The sequence below is a fragment of the Poecilia reticulata genome, linkage group LG11, assembly GCF_000633615.1.
Source record: "Poecilia reticulata strain Guanapo linkage group LG11, Guppy_female_1.0+MT, whole genome shotgun sequence".
Lineage (NCBI taxonomy): Eukaryota > Metazoa > Chordata > Actinopteri > Cyprinodontiformes > Poeciliidae > Poecilia > Poecilia reticulata.
This window is the reverse complement of record NC_024341.1, coordinates 1,868,001-1,889,811: the sequence shown is the minus strand read 5'-3', so window position 1 is coordinate 1,889,811 and position 21,811 is coordinate 1,868,001. Positions and strand designations below refer to the sequence as shown.

At 39.8% G+C, this 21,811-nt stretch overlaps 1 protein-coding gene across 2 annotated transcripts; it reads left to right on the top strand.

Annotated features, from left to right (window-relative positions):
* The first annotated feature begins 5,309 nt into the window (after window positions 1-5,309).
* pdik1l (PDLIM1 interacting kinase 1 like) lies at window positions 5,310-19,904 on the top strand. Of its 2 annotated transcripts, XM_008421285.1 has the most exons (4): window positions 5,310-5,370; window positions 5,646-5,838; window positions 15,151-15,448; window positions 18,717-19,904. In XM_008421285.1, exons 2-4 carry the CDS (start codon window positions 5,813-5,815, stop codon window positions 19,455-19,457), a joined length of 1,065 nt encoding a protein of 354 aa, XP_008419507.1. In that variant the 5' UTR covers window positions 5,310-5,370; window positions 5,646-5,812; the 3' UTR covers window positions 19,458-19,904. The 2 variants fall into 2 exon arrangements, with proteins under 2 accessions (XP_008419507.1, XP_008419508.1); XM_008421286.2 differs by lacking the exons at window positions 5,310-5,370; window positions 5,646-5,838 and adding an exon at window positions 5,949-6,219.
* Window positions 19,905-21,811: the final 1,907 nt, after the last annotated feature.

The following is a 21,811-nucleotide window of genomic DNA, read 5'->3' as shown; positions in this document are numbered from 1 at the left end:
GTCAGATTCACTAGCCATTCTTCATGTATTCAGAATTCAGTTTTTGAACTTGTTTTCAGTCATTAAGGATGAGTGGATTTTAAACTTTATTTAATCTCTTCAAAATGCCAAGATGAGAACTCAGACCAGCTGACAGCTTTGACTTGATCTGGGACAGGATAATCACACAACCCCCATCCACACCAGTCTAGCCAGTAGAAAATTAATTTAAATTTACCATTTAAAGACGTGATTGAGGTTGCATTGTGTCTCCTTCCGTCTTCTCCCTAACCCTCTCCCCTCCAACTTACCTTATACTTTTGATTGTTTACTTTTCCTCCTTACAACAAATTCTAAATAATATTCCTGCTATACAGGTCCTTCTCAAAAAGTTAGCATATTGTGATAAAGTTCATTATTTTCCATAATGTAATGATAAAAATTAAACTGTCATATATTTTAGAGTCATTGCACACCAACTGAAATATTTCAGGTTTTTATTGTTTTAATACTGATGATTTTGGCATACAGCTCATGAAAACCCAAAAGTTCTATCTCAAAAAATTAGCATATCATGAAAAGGTTCTCTGAACAATCAGTTAACCTCATCATCTGAATCAACAAAGTAACTCTAAACACCTGCAAAAGATTCCTGAGGCTTTTAAAAACTCCCAGCCTGGTTTATTACTCAAAACCGCAATCATGGGTAAGAATGCTGACCTGACTGCTGTCCAGAAGGCCATCATTGACACCCTCAAGCATAAGACACAGAAAGAAATTTCTGAATGAATGGGTTGTTCTAAGTAGTGATGGGCAAATGAAGCCTCATAAAGCAATGAAGCTTTCCAACCCTTTGCTTTGCAAAAAGGTTCATTACTCGATGCTTCATTCAGGACTCACTAGTGACATCTGCTGGTGAAACTAACAGCTTTGTCACTCAGTTGGATCATACTTCCAAAAATTAGTAAATGGAATTTTGTCACAACGTTTTCATCAAACTCATACTTAGTAACAGGAGAATCAATAAAACCATATTTGTCATATGTTTTAATTATTAAAATGATTTGTAGCCAATCTAATCCCGGTTTATGTTGAATGTCAGTGGATGTGTTGGGTTTTCTTTTATGTCAGACTGATTTGACAATAAAGACATTTGATATTTTAGTGTCTTGGGAGTGCAGTGCCTGTTGGGGCGTTCACTTTTTCTTGAATTTATAATTGGCTTTGATCTCTTATATTTGGCTAGATGTTGAATTTTAGTTCTGCAACACCATTAAATCTGTTTCTGCTGTGCAAGACTGATATATCTTTGCTAATCAAACTACAAATAATAGTGGAACTTTGCAGAAGGTGAGAAATTGGGAGGTGGAGGGTTAATTATTATCTAAGAAGAATTTTATTGTGAGGATAATCTCAGTATTCCCAGATGTCAGAGATTTTCCTCTTACTGGCTCCATTTCAAACAATTAATCAAGTTTACTTCTGTAGCACATTTCAGCAACAATGCAGTTCATAAAATCACAAAAATACAAAGTCATAAAAAAACATAATCTACAATTGAGAAAACTAGTAACAGACATTACATTTTGATGAGTGCCATCATCAATACACATCAAATATGTTGGTCAATGTTCATTTTATTTTGGCCACTTAAGACAAATATTCTCCTCTGATGCGAGACCAAAAGGTCAATGCAGCGCGGCTCATCACGCTTTTATTTTGAAAACCGACACGCAAAATGAAGCAGTCACGTGACCCATGCAATGTGAGGCTTCGTTTGTTGCCAGTCACGTGGTTTTCAGCAAGACGACACAAGCCTCGAAGCGGGGCTTCATCGGACACGCCCCCTTTTTATTCGGTACAAGCCTCGAAGCCTGGATTCAGATGGTCCATCACTAGTTCCCAGAGTGCTGTATCCAGGCACCGCAGTGGGAAGTCTGTGGGAAGGAAAGTGTGGCAGAAAACGCTGCACAACAAGAAGAGGTGACCGGACCCTGAGGAAGATTGTGGAGAAGGACCGATTCCAGACCTTGGGGGACCTGCGGAAGCAGTGGACTGAGTCTGGAGTAGAAACATCCAGAGCCACTGTGCACAGGCGTGTGCAGGAAATGGGCTACAGGTGCTGCATTCCCCAGGTCAAAGGTCAAGACATTTTTGAACCAGAAACAGCGGCAGAAGCGCCTGACCTGGGCTACAGAGAAGCAGCACTGGACTGTTGCTCAGTGGTCCAAAGTACTTTTTTCGTATCAAAGCAAATTTTGCATGTCATTCGGAAACCAAGGTGCCAGAGTGTGGAGGAAGACTGGGGAGAAGGAAATGCCAAAAGGCCAGAAGTCCAGTGTCAAGTACCCACAAAACCAAAACCACTGGTATTACTGACCATGGTATTACTGTGCTCAATTGACCAGCCAACTCTCCTGACCTGAACCCCATAGAGAATATGTGGGATATTGTGAAGAGAAAGTTGAGAGACGCAAGACCCAAAACTCTGGATGAGCTTAAGGCTATGGAAGCATCCTGGGCTCCATGACACCTCAGCAGGGCCACAGGCTGATAGCCTCCATGCTGCATTGAAGGCTGCAAAAGGATTCCTGACCAAGTATTGAGTGCATAACTGGACATAATTATTTGAAGGTTGACATTTTTGGTATTAAAACACATTTCTTTTATTGGTCGGATGAAATATGCTAATTTTTTGAGATAGGAATTTTGGGTTTTCATGAGCTGTATGCCAAAATCATCAGTATTAAAACGATAAAAGACCTAAAAAAAATTCAGTTGGTGTGCAATGAATCTAAAATATATGACAGTTTAATTTGTATCATTACATTATGGAAAATAATGAACTTAATCACAATATGCTAATTTTTTTTAGAAGGACCTAGAAGGCAAACATACGTTATTAAATACTTTATATGATCATATTGAAAAGTTTTATTATATTAAATTAATACTTATTACAATATGTTTTAAAGGTCTTAATGTATTACTTAATAAAGTAAGTAAATTGGTGATTTTAATTAAAACTGGAATCAAATCTATGAGGAAACTGAGTCCAACCTGTTCTAATTTTGCTCTCAAAGAACAGCAATTATAAATGTATTAATTTTAACATGTCATTGTACTTACTTAACCACACAGAAACGATACATAATGAAACTAGCCCCTCACCCATACTGTACATTTTGCTTGTCTGCTGCTGTAGGAACCTTTTTGGACACCAGGGAAACAAAATGCGGCTCAATGAGGCTGACCTAAACGTTTCTGTGGTTCCTTTAAGAACAGAAGCTGGACCTTAATGACGCCACCAGTAGACTGATTCTCTTTCTGAATTATCCATTCAAGCTCTGAGAAAAAATGTTTCCATATAAAAATTTTCCAATCTTGTGTGTGACATACAAACTGTAGGAAGTAAAAATAAACAGTGTTTTTTTTTTTTATACACAGCAGTCATCACATTAGGGGACGTTCCAGGCTTGTTTTCAAAGTTAGGTCATCAGATTTCCAAGTACAAACTGAACACATTTGCTCATTCCAGCAGGAAAATGTTTTATTATTATTATTATTGGTTCCCTAACAAACAGCTAAAGCGGAGGCCGTTTTGCTTTAAAATCATTAGAACCAGTGTCACAGAACGTCAACTTTTAAGGAGCAGGAGAGTATAGAGCGACCACCAGAGGGCATAAGTGATCCACAGTAAGAGCAGATGCTCCTGTCACTGTGTGATCAGTCTGGAGGTTCTAGGCTCATCACTGGTCAGCATTTGGACCCAAGACGTGAACTTCACGTCACTTTAGCTGGTCGCGCGTCATCACACGAATGACTAAGTTGGAACAATATTGTAAACTATAACCTTTTTCTTTGATAAAATATGTCATGGTTATATTCCACAAGTTATTCAAAGGAATCAGAGAATACAAACAACGGCAGGCTTTCACCACTTAGGAAGAAAACTGCTATTGGTAAAACTTTCTTTTATGATGCCTCTGACACCTGGAATACAACTTCAAGTGATATACAGAAACACCCACTTCATTTAGAAAACATCAAAATCAGGCCCCTGGAAAGCCGAAAATATCAAATTGACCATATTTAAACATTTACTATAAGGTTTGTTATACACATTTCACTTGATATTTGCTTTTTTTTTTAACTCCAAGTGGGATTAGAGATGGGCTGCACAGTGATGCACTTGGTACCTCTTAATAAAAGCAAGAAGGTCATTTTGTCTGCTCACATTTTTATTTCTTTACAATTATTTACTGACTCCCAAATCTCCAAGAACCTGTGAGAAAGTGAAAATGGTTTAAAAGTTAGTAGTTAAAAAAAACATCCTTTATCTGTTTTATTCAGAACTGCTAATCAGTTGTAATTTATTAGCATAATTAATAATTTAGTTATGTTTTAACTAATAGCTAACTAATAAGATTAGTTAGCACAATAATGCAATAAAGCATTATTGCTTTATTGCTCTAGCCCTTTTTTATAGGGCTAGAGCATAGGGCATTAGAAATAATGCAATAACACATTAGCTTTATTGTCACTGTTTTTGGACTCAATTCCTGGCTTTTGAATTTCAATTCTGTTCAGAAATGCTTTATGTATCTCAAAGAGAAATTAAATGTTGGGCAGGAAGGATTTCCTGTAGCGGTCAGTCCTGCAACAAACCTGAAGGGGCCTCTGTTTCACACAGCCATCACCACTGTGTGAATTTGATATATAAAAAAACATCAATTCTGAGGAGACAGTGAAATTATCAGGATTTTTTTTCTCCGATGAAGGTTAAAACCTTCAGTTCTTTTTCTCTGCAATTGTTTGTAAACATACAAAAACATTCACATGACATAACCATAATATACTAGAATGAAATTAAATTTTCCACAACACATCTCAATGTTAGGACAGCAGAGATGATGTTCCACAGTAACGTCCTGGATGACACCATCAACTGTTCGCTAGCTCTGCAAATCAACATCATTTGCTTTTCCTGTTCCTCTTTAAATCTTTGCCTGGTAGTTTGGTTATGAAGTTGTGCAGAGACATGTTGGAGTCTGGAATATGATCTTTGCCACTATGATACATTGAAGAGATGGTTTCATTTCGCTCTCTGCTCTTTGTCCTGCGTCCATGAAACCTTCCTTCGTTTTAACTTCTCTGGGATTTGTGGTCAGAGTTCAGGTATTATTTTTTTTTGCTTGTGAGATTCTAATCAGTAACTACCAGTTGTAAATAAATACAAATAAATACCTTGTTGCCACGGTTATGCATCATAACAAAAGTTCGAAATTAAAAATAAAGTAAGAGCAGCCATGTTTTTGGATGTTGTGCAGCTGCACAGCATCCAAAACGAAATAACAAACAATATGATAGCAATTGGAGAATAATATGCAGGTGTGCATGTTGTTGTATTCTATCTGTGAGTGACAGTTAGGTCTGGGGAGGAGGCTACTGGGAGGAAGATGCTTAATAAAGCTAACTGCACTGACTAAAAGTCAAGCCGCAGAAAAAAAAACTTTCTCCTAACCATAACACTAAGTTGTTGCCTTGCAATTGAGAAAAACATCTTTTGATTAAAATACATTTTAACTAAATATAAAGAATACATACATTTGAATACCACAGTTTAAAATTGAACATAAAACTGCGAATGTGTTTTACTTTGAAAGGGACCGGAAGCTGTACAAGCTGCTCACGCGGTGAGCTGTACGGCACCTCGCAGAACAGCAGCTGCACGCTCTGACGTCCAGTGTTTGACACAACCTCGTCGGCTTGACTGAGCGAGCGGAGCGTGTGCAGCTGTAATGGCTGCTAGAGGGAGTGAGGTAGACCACCAATGAACCCCCGAGAAGCGACTCTAAGGTGAGCCTCATGACCTGATATCATGCGGTCAAACCTCTTCTGTCTCCGCTGTACGTCCACCATTGTCTTGTCTGCTGTGCGTACCTGGCAACCCGGCTTGCAGGTGTGTACGCTGCTTGATAGCACTCGCACGTACACGGGACAATAAACTGTCAACACCTTGTGGTTAGCATGGATAGCTCCTCTGTTCGCCACTGTTGGGTCAGTGTAAGGGGAAATTGGCATGTTTGGGTTTAAATGAGGCGACGCTAGCGCAGAACCAGATTTGTGAACGAACTGGAGCAAGCTGGACTCTTTGTTAGCTGCTGTTAACATGATTAGCTCGCGTTAGCAGCCAGGGGCCAGGCCACATAGCTGTTAGCCTGGAAGCCAATCACCGAGGTGAGTGTCTCATTAGCCCGTTCACTTAGCTGTCTGTCAGGGGAACAATTGTCTGCAGTACTCCATCATCTTCTGGTGAAATGTTCCTATCTATCAGCTAAAGGTGTGAATACACTCTCCTTGTCCTTTATTTTTCAGTTAAGGAGGAAACACAGTTTGCTAACTTTTATGTTTTGTTTCAAACTGAAATTTGTATTTTGAATTTTGGCACTTTTAATCTCTTTTACATTTTTAACAGTACTGAGGAGTGGTGGAAATGTTGATTATATCTGGTTAAAAAAATTGTGAAACCAGTATTTTATGAATTGGTAATGTAACATTTATGTTGTATTAAAACATATTATATATATTAATGATCAATCTCCCCCATCTCATCTAAAAAGCATAACTAATGCAGAAAGTGTAAATGAGGACTTACAAATCGGTAGTCTTGGATTAAAATGGGTGAGTTTTTCTTTGAGTGTGTGACCTTTGATTATGGAAGTTAGAGCCTGAAAGATTATTTTTCTTCCCGTGCATCAAAGCATGTTTTGATTTGTTTTCCACTGTGGTCCAGAAAGGTCAATAAAATGCAAAAGTCATAAGAGCAAACAGCTAAAGTTCTTATGTTTTCTGGAAAAATTTGTAAATGAATCCATTGATTTTGAGTGTGACTAGCTGGCCAGACCTCAAAGAAAACTGGAAATCTGTCGGTCAGTAAAAACCTGATTTATGGATCTCTAGGTTGCAGTGTTGGTTGGAATACATGCTGAAATTATCTAATTTTTTTGTTATTGTTTTTACTCTGCTCAAGAACGGTCATTAATACACTATTAGGTAAATATCATTGGCTGTAGCCTTCCTTGTTTGAGGGTTAATCTTTTTCTGCACAGAAAATAATTAACCCTCTGCATGTCACTACCTGGAGACAACAGCTCCTTTAACCATCTGTTGTGAACTCGGGCAACTGATTTGGTTTATTAAAAAGATTCTGATCTAATTTCATACTGTTAAACAACATAATTTTCTTCTGCATCCTCTACAGTGAGCCAGGTTAGCTTAACATAGCATAATAAACAGAAACATAGCAGACAAATGTGTGTTTGTCAGAGCCCACCATGATCAAAGTAAAAAAAACAGGTGGAACAGTTTGGCTCCAAGTGTCCGCAACAAACCTTCTCATGAATTAACCTTGGAGTAAAATGAGAATGCTTAGGTATTTTTATGAAGGAACAATTACCTGGTGGATGTCAGCGTTTACACCTTAGAAGATCCTGGAGGACAACAGCTGTATTTTAGGACACAGTTAAAACATTTGGGATGGAACAAACTGTTAGTTTTAGGTTATTTGTTCTTTATGTGTAAATCTATCCATTCCATTGAGACAGGATGTCTCATTTTATACAGTGACCTGTTAAGTCAACACAAAATGCTTTTCTTCCTTGTTTATTTTGCAGAATTCAATTTTTATCAATTCTAATCATATAGCCTAAAAACTGTAATTGTTTTTAGGCTAAATCAATTATCATTAAAAATGTTATGTTTGTCACATTTTATAAAAGAAAATCTTTTTTAAATCCTTTATTCTTAATCCCAATGGCATAACCAGGCCTGTCACAATAACAAACTTTGCTGAACAATAAATTGTCCTAGAACTTATTGCGCTAAATGATAATATTGTTGTTTTGAAACCATTTTCAAGTAATATAATGGAAATGGTATAATAATGGCAAGAACACATTCTCAAAGATCAATAAACTTTAAATTCTAAGGAACGTTTAGAGTAGCAGTTCTCAACGTGGGCGGTACCGCCCCCCAGGGGGCGTTCAGAGGACGGCAGGGGGCGCTGGCGGATATTTTTACAAAAAGGGGGCGCTGGGATGCCTTTGGGGGGCGTTTGGTCGAAGGTAAACTTTACACCTTAAATGCACAACAATGCCAGTTTAGACTTTGAGCAACTTGGTAAAACTGTATTGTGTAACATTAAATCATGCTTGGCTGCAACGATATAGATGGCAGCTGGTCTATTCAGTGTTTGTAGCTTTTGGCGCAGCTCCGCTCCTGCTAGTAGCTTCACCGGCACATCAGTTCAGCGTTACACCGGCTGATGACGTTGCTGAGATTCACTTTGTCTGGTATTTTTGCCAATTCTGTGATCAGGTTAAGCAGCAACTTATATTAAAAAGTGTTTTATTTCCGTTTAAAGGCTGCATGCTTCCATGGAAGAACAGAAAATCTCTCTTGTAAACATGCAATTACTAAAATCACGATACCCTGACTTTGTATCCCTCTGAAAAATGAACCCATTTAAATAAAGAAATCCCTCCATGGGTGATACCACGATAGAGAGCGTTCATTTTATAGCGTCAACACCGGTGCTGTAAGTGGTCCGGTATGAAACGGGGGTGATGGAACGACACAGCACTTTTAAATTTCAATAATCAGAATGCAGAGATTGTTTCCATCGTTTTAAAAGGTTTATGTCAGACTGCCTTTTCCCCATGCACTTTTGCCTTTTGCCCTGCACCTTGGGGGGTAAAAAAAAGAAAAAGACACGAACATTGCGCAAAACTCTGAAACAGGAGAAGCGGGACATAAAACGGAGCGACGAACTAGATGTGAATTATGGCATAAAAACAGAGAATCCGACTTTGAACAGTGAAAAATCAACACATGATGTGAAACATGATGATTAAGCGGCGCAGCAGGTGATGAGTGAAGATTATTGATGGTCAATAAACAATAAAATAAATCTAGCAACAGGAAAGAAACTAAAGTGGACATAGCAATAAACCAAGAGAWGATWATACTAATCAAAGGAAACTAAATGGAAATGAATGAAGAACAAAATACAAGAATAAACTAAGAAACTAAAWTAAATACAGASGAATAAACTGGTATGGCAAGACCTTTAGAGCAATAATTAATACAGAGGACTGTATGGCAAGAATAAACAGACACTAATTCCAGATAAAAGGTAAAATAATATTGTTGAAATGTCATGGGTTTGTTGAGACTATACTGAAAATAAATATATCTTAGACCATAACAGTAAAAAACTGATTACTTATTCATGTTTTTAATTAGATTTGATATATTTATTTCTTCAATATTATTTTTCATGTCAGTGTTAATGTCATGGTGGTGTTCAGTGACTCCATGACACTTTGAATTTGACTCATTAGGATTTGATCAAGAACCAGATTTGTTCTTGACAGGTCTATATAAAGATATAATCCATGTTTCTGTCTCATATTTGTATGACATTAAAATGATCTGGAACTTTAGTTTTTCCACTGAAAGCTCTGGTTTGCACAGTAAATGCCATGTGGGTGAAATTTTATGGATGATACTCTGATGTCCCATTCTCCTGAAGGCAACACAGAGCTGCACCACCAGAAACTGACAAACACTGAAGAGAAGAAAAACTATGATTAATGTAGTTACAGTTCTATCCATGTTTTAATGTTGCAGAGCTCAGTTGTTTTGCAAATAGTTCAAAGTTTAAACTGGCATGTTGTTCATCTTTTATCTGGTCATTTTGTGGAATATTTAACAACTAGAAAATGGCAACAAATACTTTTTCCACTCTGATTGGCTGCTGTTAGGCCTACCAATTTTAACTTGAATGTTCATTGCATTTTTCATAGACACCTGTGAAAATAATTTCTATTCCCATGACTTTTTTGTTCTCTGGGAAATTATTTTTGATGATAAATACAGAAACAAGCATAACAATCAAAATATGTACAATAGTGATAGTAATATTAATAATAAAATAATAGTCAGTGCAGAGTAGACTACAAATTCTTTGGTGGGGGGCGGTGAGGGACCTGGATAAAGGCTGAGGGGGCACTGGCCCAAAAAAGGTTGAGAAACACTGGTTTAGATGGATAAAAACTTTATTAAACTTTAAACTCTGGAACTGGAAGACATTTGAAACAACCAAAATTAATAAACAAAACCACAGAAACAACAAACTGAATTATGAAATCTCTGGAAACAAAATTCTTTCAAAAAAAGGGATAATAGAGACCGAAAAACTTTTATCATTCAGTTTTTGGTAAAAGAGAGAGGCAATAAATCAAGCAAATGAAAATTTCTGAGTTTCTTTTAATTTCTCATGCAATTAATTGATTTATTGTGACATGCCTAGATTTGTATCCTAAATACCTGAAAGCAATCTGGTGCACTCTTCGATCAGGACGTTGGTTCTTTTTTTTTTTCTTTGGTCTGTCCCACTCGTCTCCATTAAAGTACACGAGTGTCGGCATTTTAGTGTTTAGCTGTCATGCTCCTGCTCCAGCTCACACCCTGCCTGCCCCTCGGTTTCTTTTCATTGTGAAAGCGAGGTTTTGACAGGTTCTCCTCTTTGACATTGTGATAGAGCACACAGAGATGTCGCCATGATGGCCTCAGTGAGGTAACATAAACCTGTTGTGAGTAACGGTGTCATTATAACAGAGTGGTGATTGCTGCGCTGTTTGATGTGTGTGCTATCGTATTACGGTTACATTGTTCTGCTGAGGATTGGTATTGATGGCCACAGTGAATGACCAGGCACTCCGTCTGCCTGCAGGGCTTTCAATCTGCACGTGTAAACATTGTGTCACTGTGTTCTGTATCTAGTTGCTTGTTTGCTTTGTTATACATATTATCTTAAGTGAAGCCTTTACTGTTGAGCCATTCACCAAGGTAGACTCTGTAGAAAGCGCAGGAGAGAGCAGAAAAACAATGAGCCATCCTGGTTCAGTTAGCCACATGCAAAGTCAATTAGCCACATCCTGATTTGGTGCCTGGTGGGAAAAAGAATGTTTTCAACTGAACTTCATTATAATTTATTACAAGCTCAGATAAAGAACATCAAGAAGCAGTTCTCCAGCCTAAAGTAGGCTGTAGTTTAACCTGTCACTTTGTTCGGCTCACACTAATACATGTGGCCCAGTGCATTATCACTGTGGTCTGTCGCATCTCAATAGCCATGTTTCTATCAATGGGTTTTTTATGAGCATTTTGAAATATTGGTATTAGAAAAGGTTGATGGAAATGGCACAATTTGAAATAATTTCATCAATATCAAGTGAAGATTTTACACTCGCTTGAGGTGTGTTTTGGATTTTCTGGAAGAGAAAAACATTTACTGACTTGGTTCCAAACCTCCAGCACAGATTGGAGGATTGTCAACCTGGAATGGCATGTCCAATTTTTATTTTCATTTTTTTCTTTTTTTTTTTTTGCAACATTTCAAAAGTTTGCTAGAAATTCCCATGACAATTGAATGAAAATGACTATTGATGATTGACAGTGCAGATTCTTTGAAGTTGTAACTGGAGAGAATTGTGTAACTAGTTATGTGTTTTTTGAATTAGGGTTAATATTTAGCACCACTAGCTGGATGTACTGAGGGTCCACAGTGTTGCTTCATTCCTGTCGTTTCTTCTGTTTCAAAAGATTTCTTTTAAATTTGACACATCATGGGTGTCATTTTCTTTGTATGGGATAGTCACCATACATCGTCCAGATTTCAATTTATCACAAAGTTGTTTATTTTATGTTTGTGTTGCCCCCTTGCCCTCTCGCATATCTATATCATATTTATATCTAAATTGATATAAGATGACCCATTTTCAATTTTCTTAGTGGGATCACAACTTCACACAGCTTCACTTCAAGGTAAAATTGTACATAATTTTTAGTTTGGTAGGAATCCTCTTGCTAGTTAAGTTAGCTGTAGTTTAGGTAGCATTGGCTTTTGACTTGCATTTAAGATTCTGGATTAATCAGAGGTGAGGAAAAAAATGACTGACAAAAAAACAATAAAAGCAAAAGTAAACATACTGGTTTTAAAAAACCAGTTATCATAACATTTAGGAAAAGTCTGCACTAAACATGAGTGGCTGCCATGTTTTAAACATCCTGCTTGTGTCTAGCTCACCCGGCAAGATTTTTGTCCCAAATTTCCCCTTCCGACAAACTTAAGGATGTCCCAGTTATCATGATGGCTCTTGAGATAATATTCAGAGATATTTCTGTGGTGTGTTGGTCTTTCTATGCAGCTGGACACCACACACGGTGCAACCAAGCCTATTATGCCTAAGATTTTTTATTGCTGTCTGTGTGTGGTCTCTCAGGTTTTGAAAATCGGCAGACGATTTTAGAATCTTGCTGTGTGAACCAGGTTATGATGATTAGCTACATGCTGGGTGTGATTGGAGGGTAAAGTGAGCTAGCAGAAATAAACAGTTGTTTAAAAGGTCACCTAAACCATGGTAGAATATTCTCATATAACGTAATGTCTAGTTCTGGTACCACCTGGAGTAAACGGGAACTTACCAAGCAAAATAAAGGCAAGGCACTCAGGAAATGAGTCCTATAAAGTTTCAAAGTTTCAGTAACCAATCAAAGACGATGTTTTTTTTCATACAACAGAATGTAATGATCTTCACAATTACAATGAAACCCAATATAAAAATGGCTCCAATCACTAAAAGACTTCTCACCTGCAGCGCCACTAGTTGAAATCACATGGTGAGGGCTAATGCTAACTCATGGATCTGGACAGTTTACAACCAATTCAGATGGGTCTTATTAAACCGGCACCATGGAGTTTTTAACCTTCATGGTGAACCATGTCTGTCTGCAGTCTGTTCTATGGTATTCAGTACATGGTTGACCCCTAAACTGGGAGCTCCAGGGTCAACACATTAAAAATGGGAGGGCAGCCATGTTTGATGTGTATATTAGCAGGTCAAGTAGGCATTAATTCCTACAGCTTTTCTTAAGTGTTTTCTTAAGGCTTTGGTTAATTAGCCAATGTTGCAGAAAGCATAAGGTCCAGCTAAGCCTGTCACAACAAGCACTTAATCAATTAAGTGCATGTTAAATTAAAATGAGCTTGATCATTTCCTTAGCAAAGGTCTACAAAGCAACCACTGTCCTCTACTGCTTTTCTGTCATAGAAAATGTTTGACTGAAAGAGGTTTCACTCACCGTGTCATGTCTGCACGTTTGCAGTTAACAATAATCACTCTACTGTTGCCAACTCTGTGACTTTTTTGCTATAATTAGCAACATTTCAGACTAAAAAATTTGTATCAGCAGGTCAGTATTTTTAAAGACTGGTGATTCGAGATCGGTCAAAAAAACTGCAATGAGTGCACCCCTAGTTGTTGTGGTTTGATGGAGAGCAGTGTAACAGATTGCTTTATTTTAATATACTATTATGTGTAAGATGAGTTCTTTATCACTGGAATAATGTGTGTAGTTGAGACTCGGACTCTGAGCTTCCTTCCAGCAGCTTGATAAAAACAAAGCTTCAGTTACCTCCCACACAATCCAACAGTGTAGGTAATTTATAATCAGCTGCAAAATCTGTTGATAAACAAACTGATAATCAATTGTTTGGGGAAAATACTCAAAAATCTAAAAAGAAAACCGGACAGAAAGTACACTCCCAAGCATCAGACCAGTGCTGACTAGCAATGCTACCTTTGAAATACGTCACATTTCCTTATAGGGAACATATTACCGGTTACTATTTTCAGTTTACACTACACTGTGGCTGGGAGATTTGTCAGTCAGTGTTTAAAGCAATAAGACTGTTTGTGATAAAGGCAGAGGTCAGAATATGAACTCTTCCACAATGCAAAATAGCAAAGTGTAATGACTTGTCTTGCCCTTTGTCAACATCATAAATAATCAGTCATCCAACCAGTTTGTCTGGTAATAATTTGTTCCTTATGAAACTGAAGACCAGCTCTGCTGCTCATTTATTGACTTCTCATTTACAGCGTACTCTTTGGTAGCTATACAGAGCTTCCACCTGTACAACCGCCCACAGTCGCATGGGTTAAAGCTTTTCTTTGTTCTTTGGTCGCATTATCAGACAAACTATAGCTTTCAGACCCCAAGCACTGTGCTGCTGTCTGTAAGCAAACAGTTTTGTTTGCATAATTGATTTTTTTTTTTCCCCTTTGCAAACAAGTTTTTCATATATTCATGTAAAACCTCAAGAACCCCCTTCTGCGGTTCATGGCTGAGTCAAACGTCCAACTCCATCAAGCCATGGTCATTAGTTTCTCTGACCCTCCAAATGTCCAGTTTAACTCAGGCAGTGAAGCTAGTTTCAGTTTGGATCATCTCTCTGTGGTTCTGTACAGATGATGGCTTGTTGGACTGTGTGCTGCCACTGTTAGACGGGTTTAGCCACCAAACAATCCAGACAATTAAAACACATTGAACATCCAACCTAAAAAAAGATAGAAAAGATAGTTAAGGAGGAATTGTCACACTCTTAAGGTTAAGAGCAACGTCTCTTAACCTTAAGAGATGTTTAAAAAAACTATGGAAAATTTATCTCATTACAAAAATAAAACTGCTGTTTTGATTATGGATTTGAATGTGAAATTCTATATGAATTATAATCCAAGTATACATTAAAGTTTAGTTATATCAGTTGTAGCTAAAGTAATGAATATTTGTATAAATGCATACTTTGTTTACAAATGATAAATTTAAATTTGTGAGCTTGCTCCTGGTGCTTCAGTATGAGATATCACCTCATTACTAAGCATGCAGTGAGCAGCTAACACCCCCAGCCCCCATAGGAAGTCCTGTTTCCTTTCAGACCTTTCACTTTGTGTCTGACTTCAGTTTGGCATCTGATCTGTGAATCATATTGCTACCAGAGATTTTATGACATTGAGACCAAATTAAGGAACAAATTCCCAAAGTTTACTTTACCTTCCAAGTGAAGATTTCTGTTTTTTAAATGAAGATCTTTTGAGTTTTCCTCACCATCTTCTTTATCCTGTTGATTTTCATACCATGGTAGGCCTTTCCTTCATGTCAAACCATGTAAATCAACTGTACAGTTTTTCCAATCTTGTATCACACTGTAGTCTTGCTAAGTGTTCCTGTAATGAGATGAAGACCTGTCATGTTTCTCCACAGCGAGGATGGAAGGATGGTAAGCAGCCAGCCCAAGTACGACCTAATCCAGGAGGTGGGGCGCGGCAGTTACGGTGTGGTCTATGAGGCAGTAGTGAAGCGCTCGGGGGCCCGGGTGGCCGTGAAGAAGATCCGCTGCCACTCTCCAGAAAATGTGGAACTGGCCCTGAGGGAGTTCTGGGCGCTGAGCAGCATTCAGAGCCAGCACCCAAACGTCATCCACCTGGAGGAGTGTATCCTGCAGCGGGACCAGCTGGCACAGAGGATGAACCACGGCTCCAGCTCGCCACTCTACCTTGAGGTGAGAATGCAGAGTTCATGCAGCAGCTAGGGTTTCTACTGTCTGGAAATGTATGTTATTTGCCATCCATTATCCCTAGTAGGGTTGTGAGAGCTGAATCAAGAACCACTGAATGAAACGATATGAAAACCTTTGAAGAAGACACTGATCACAACTTTCTCCTTCACAAAATGTTTCATTTGTGTCAGATTTTAGCAGTTGTAGGATTTCTATTGTTTTTGGTAAAAGACAGTAAACCATTTCTGTCTTTTACTTTTTGCGTGTTTATTTTGGTTGTATTTATCCAGAATGTGGTGTTCATATATGTGCATTTGAACTCCCCAGAGTTCACTTGAAATGTAGGTTTTAAGGTGGACCAGAGTTCACTTTTTGTGTCCATATTGGAGTTAGTTTACACATTCACACAACCCCCAACAAACCCGACATTCTAGGAAAACAAGCTGGAGTTGGATTAAAACGAACTAAACAGGGCTGGTGTGAATGTACCCTTTAATTTTTGTTTTTAAATCTTATTTCAACCTTATACTTACCGTAGTGTACTACAGTATTCACTAAGCTAGTTGAGCTGGTTTTAAACTAGTTTGTGCTGTAGGTTGCATTGTTTAAACATCTCATAGACCAGTCTGCAAAGTGCGGCTGCTAGTGTGTATTTTCAGATGATTGGTTTGCTACACTGCTTAAATGTACCAGTATCAGTTCATATGTATGTGTAGTCTGTTGCCTCAGATCAATGGGCTGTTGGGGGCTGGGGGTGCTTCTCTCTCTCTGGTCGACTTGTCTGCATTCTGTCATGTTGCTGTGGCTCCCCGCTGCGTGACAGCAGCCTCAATCGCCTGATTCCAGCCTTTCAGCAGCTTAGTGGTCTATTGTCAGAGCATTCATTTTGTTTTCTGCAGTGCCAGCATTGGATATTTTCCCAGAATTCTTTTATTCCCTCTCGTTTACCACACTGTAATGTTCCAGGACGTGCGTTCAGAAGAGCAAATGATAAAGGGGTGAAGTTCTGCGACTGCTACAACCGTGGGATAACTGCTATCTATTCTCTTTGGACACTCATGGATTTTGGCAACAACTGGCAGCTATTTGTGTTCCACCAGGAGTGGCTTCTTACATACATTGAGCAGATTAGTTTTGTAGTGCACATTGGTGACAACAATAAATTACACTGTATTCATTCCTTTGGAAGTTTTTATTTTATTTCATTATGTTACAGCTGTAAATTTTAGTGTATTTTATCTGGATTTTATGTAATGGAGCAACACAAACAATGCATTATTGAGATGGAATGAGAATGAGTTTTCCAAATTTTTGGAGCTTGTGCATTTAGATTCTTCCCCCTTTTATTCTAGCATCCCTGAAGAAGTCCAGTGTAAATCAACTGCACACAAATGTGTCACAGAATCTCAGTGCAAATGCAGCAATTCTGCTTCTGGCCTCAGAGGTTCTTTGGAGAATAAGCAGCATCATGAAGACTAAGGAAGTCTGCAGCAGGCCAGAGAGAAACCTGTGGAGAAGTGTAAACCAGGGTTAGGTTCAACAACAACAAACCTCCCAGACCTTTGTCAGAGGGGAGGGGAAAGATGGGCCAAGGAAGATTAAGAAATTTCATTGGATTAGCCACTGTCTTGCAAGAAAATCAACCAATGGGCCATCAAGGTTGATGAAAAGTATTTGTATTTATGACGGACCTGTATACCTGCTGGACAGACCATGGAGATCCAGCCAAACAGACAGGCTGGACAAGGAGAACATTAATCATAGAATCAATCAATCAAATTKTATTTGTATAGCACATTTCAGCAGCAAGGCATTTCAAGGTGCTTTACATAATTAAATAAAAACAGCATGGGACATTGAATAAACGGTAAGAAAGATAAAAAAAAAAAAAAGATTAAAAATAGATAAAAACATACTTTTGTTACGGAATTTAAGCGCCTGTCGTCGCCGGACTCCGCCGTCCGTTTAACACAGGTATTATCCAGGCCCCATCGCCTAACAGGACAAGGTCTCCAACCTTGCAGCACCAGGCTCCGTCCACCTATCACGCGAATTTTTGCGCTAGGACTTCACCATCCTACATGGATTTTTGTGTGTAGAAGCAGCCAAGAGAACCAGGACTAGAGGTACAATAGAGTGGTTTAGATCAAAGCATATGTATACCTTACATAGGGCTAAGCAAAGTCCAGACATACATTAAACTGGGCATTAGTAGCAGGTCTTGAATATTGAAGTTCACAGACCCTCTCCCTCCAGAGTGCGTCAACATGTTTTAATGTTCCTGTAATTTGGGTGACGGTGGTAGCAGTTCGTCCCCCAATCGATGGGTTGTCGGTGCGTAGCAGCCATGTCTCTGTCAAACTGCCCCCCCTCCCCCTAAAAACTAGGTGTGAATAGTTTTTAGCTGAAGTCATACATTATTAACCAGGTAAACTATTGGAGTCAAAGGGTGTATCCTCCTGACACATTTGCTCCACTTTAAATGGACTAGAGTTCATTTCCCCCGTTGGTCCGTACATTGTGCAGGTGTGAATCGACTCAAGTAAACCCTGGAGCAGACCAAACATCTGGACCCACACCCGCTTTTTGAGGTGGTCTTCATCAGCTTCTAAATGAACTCTGGTACACTTACCTCGGGTGTGAATACAGATAGGCCTCGATGTGAACCAACTACAGGAAAAATATCTTTTTAGATTTTACGAGCCACTGTTGCAGGGCGCTATGTAAAAATTAGCCATTTATTGTTGCTAATAAATACTCAGTACTGTATGTACTGATGGGAATGAAATCGAATAACAGCACAAATATGCGCAACAAAAACGCAGCAAGCATAATATCCACAGTTTGTTCTTTCTAGGTATGTGCTCTGTCCTGCCATCATTTATTCAGTAGGAGCAAGGATGATTACCCACATGATTTGTTTGCAAAATATAGTCTACTTGCAAAAAGGCACAGAGAAAGCAAATAAAATAGTCTAGTTTTGGCACAGACCAAACAGGCAGACTACATGTCTTTCCTGGAATGAGAGCATCTTTAATTACTAGTAAAAATGATGACTGCAAATTCTAACACAATAATTTTAAAGGACCAGACAATGAACCTTCTACTAGTTATTGGACGGTCACAGTGAACTCGGAGGATATTGAACCCATGTGCAGTTTGAGTTCAGCTTCATCCAGACCACCTGTGACGGGGGCCTGACTCAGGTGCTTCCTCCTCTTTGTTCAGTTTGCTGTCATGTAACCAGATGTTTTCTTGTCTTGTACTGCAGCTGGTGGAGACATCTCTGAAGGGGGAGATCACCTTTGACCCATGCTGTGCCTACTACCTGTGGTTCGTCATGGACTTCTGCGATGGAGGGGACATGAACGCCTACCTGCTGTCCCGTAAGCCCAGCCGCAAGACCAACACCAGCTTTATGCTGCAGCTGGGCAGCGCTTTGGCTTTCCTGCACCGCAACCAGATCATACACCGCGACCTCAAACCAGACAACATCCTCATCTCGCAGGCGTGCACACCCACCGGCTCCTCTGAGCCCACCCTCAAAGTGGCAGACTTCGGCCTCAGCAAAGTCTGCTCCGCCTCAGGGCTCAACCCTGAGGAGCCAGCCAGCGTTAACAAATGCTTCCTGTCCACGGCGTGTGGGACAGACTTCTACATGGCCCCGGAGGTCTGGGAAGGCCACTACACAGCCAAAGCTGACATATTTGCTCTAGGAGTGATCTTCTGGGCAATGGTAGAGCGCATCACATTTGTGGACGTGGAGACCCAGAAGGAGCTGCTAGGGAGCTACGTGCAGCAGGGCTCAGAGATCGTACCGCTGGGCGAAGCCCTGCTGGAGAACCCAAAGATGGAGCTGCTGATCCCAGCCAGGAAGAAAAGCATGAACAGCCACATGAAGCAGCTGATCCGGGAGATGCTGTCAGCCAACCCCCAGGAGCGGCCTGACGCCTTTGAACTGGAGCTCAGACTGGTCCGGATTGCCTGCAGAGAGCTAGACTGGGACACGTGATAGACGTGTGTGTGCGTGTGTGTGTGTGTGTGTGCGCGCGTGTGTGTGTGTGGCGTTATGAACTCCCATCGAGCACATGTACACATCTCTTCATTCGCTCTTAACCCATCCTTCTTCCCATGAAAATAAATGACTGTAACGAGGGAGTGATGAGAATACACATGAGTTGCAGCTTGGTCAGACCTTCAGTCTGTGTCCAAGTGCATCCAGTCTTCTACTAGCTGTGTCTTTATATTGAAAGAGAGAGGTGCGACACCCACAGCTGCTGCTGCTGCTCCAGAACGCAGCGTCGTCTCAGGCCATCCAGATCACCACAGCCACTGCTTCCTCTCACACGCCACTAGAACACAATCACCCAGAAAGTCAGAAGAGAATGGCCAAGACTTTACAACTTGTCTCCAAATACCACCATGACCCCGGTGCTGATCACTACAAAATGCAATATGAGACGGTGTCCTGTGATTTTTACTGTGTACATCCAGCCAAAGGGCCCACCTCTGTGTTTGGGTTGTGTTCTGAAGCCACCTCTGTAGGTTCTGCCTAAACTCGTTTCATTCAAATCATCAAGATTTGAGTCGGTTTTGTTGTCAGATTCAGTTCTGCTTCGAATGCTCAGGTAATAACATTCATCATGGTGGTATTTGTTGATATCTGTGTTTTTCCGTGCTCTTAGAAGCAGGGAGAAAACCAAATGTTGGTGCTTGAACATGACTTGTTTTTCCTCTGTTAGCTGCTTGGTTTGCCTGAGTGGGTGGAGATCATTTTATCAGCTGACCTCTAGCCACAAAGAGCTCGTCTTTGGTATGCTTCTTTCTTCGCTTCTGAACTGCAAACTTGGAAGATAAGTCGACTGGCTCCAGATGCACCCATAACCAGTTGACCAGAATGTATAAAGCTCCAGAACAGTAACTTTTCTTTCCACCCAGCCTTAAACGCATCACTCAGCGTGTCAGATTAGACCAGATCATTCAGGTTTATTGCTCTCCTGTAGCCTTAACGTTGTGCTCACCAAAGCTTGTGTTTTTAATGGTTTTTCAGAACACACAAGTAAAACTGTGGCTTTCCATACACCTACCTTTCACTGGTACCATATGCCTCGTTTCCACAGAGTGGTATGGCACAGGTAGATGTAGTTTGGTATGCTCTTTTGTCCATTTCCATTGTAAAAGCAGCCAATACAACTGACGCATACAGTTGTAGGTCTATGGGACAATGGCAATGTCAGGGTGGAGCTACTGGTTCACACAACCTTTGATTGGAGGACAGAAAACATCACTTCTTGGTGACGAGCACTAGACACTCTTGTGTGACAGTTGTTGTCACAGTAGTATGACGCTATGTTTGGGTTTAACCCAGTGTTTCTCAATTCCGGTCCTCGCCCCGCCCCGCCCTGCATGTTTTAGGTGTTCCACTTCTGCCACACACCTGGATTGAATCTGTGGGTGATTAACAGCCCTCTGCAGTTCTTGATGGTCATGCAATAATTTGAATCAGCTGTTCTGGAATAGAGGCACATGTAAAACATGCAGAGCAGGGGGGCTGAGGACTGGAATTGAGAAGCACTGGTTTAACCCCATCTGCCCACTGAGTCTAATTACTGGTCGAAACTCCTAAATACAGCAGACCTTAAAATATTGAACCATGCCATAGCGCCCTGTAGAAAAGAGAACGTAGATCACGGGGTACCTCAGACCTTTTCATTCTGATGATCAAGAACAAGCCAATCGGTCGTTGAGTCCCTACAGATCAGCTTTGCCAGGAATTTGGGTTTGCTTTGGTGTGCAGGGCTTTAGAAATACAGATGGATCACCAAGTGAAGGTTTAGGCGATACTAAACCTTCTGATTCTTAGGAAGGTTTAGTATGAAAAGATTTTCTGACAACCTCATAAGAGTTTAGAATGTTTTTGTAGTTCAACCTGATTTTGGCACTTTCTAATTTTGGATAAGTGTTATAATATGTACTTAAAACTTTCCATATTCAGCAGCTACATTTGTTGTGCGCCCTAAGTTAGCTGCAAAATGCATCATTAGTTTACATGGAATATAGCATTCCTGTGTGTTGAAATTTGGAACTTTAATCTTATTTTGATCTATTGATGTAAAGAACACTTTTAAGGTCATTACATCAGGGATGAATGGAAAGAACCTTGACATGTTGGTCATCCAGGTTTCCTGGTATGTAAATGAGGCAAATTGCTTTACTGCACAACCTACCTACTGATATGTTGGCCATCCAATCATGAAAAAGTTCAGTCTCTCTTTGCTCATAAGCTGCTTGGTTCTGAGGATAAATCTACTCCTTCCTGCCTTTATTTGAAATGAAAGGGCTAGAGTTGCACCAACCAAAGATTTG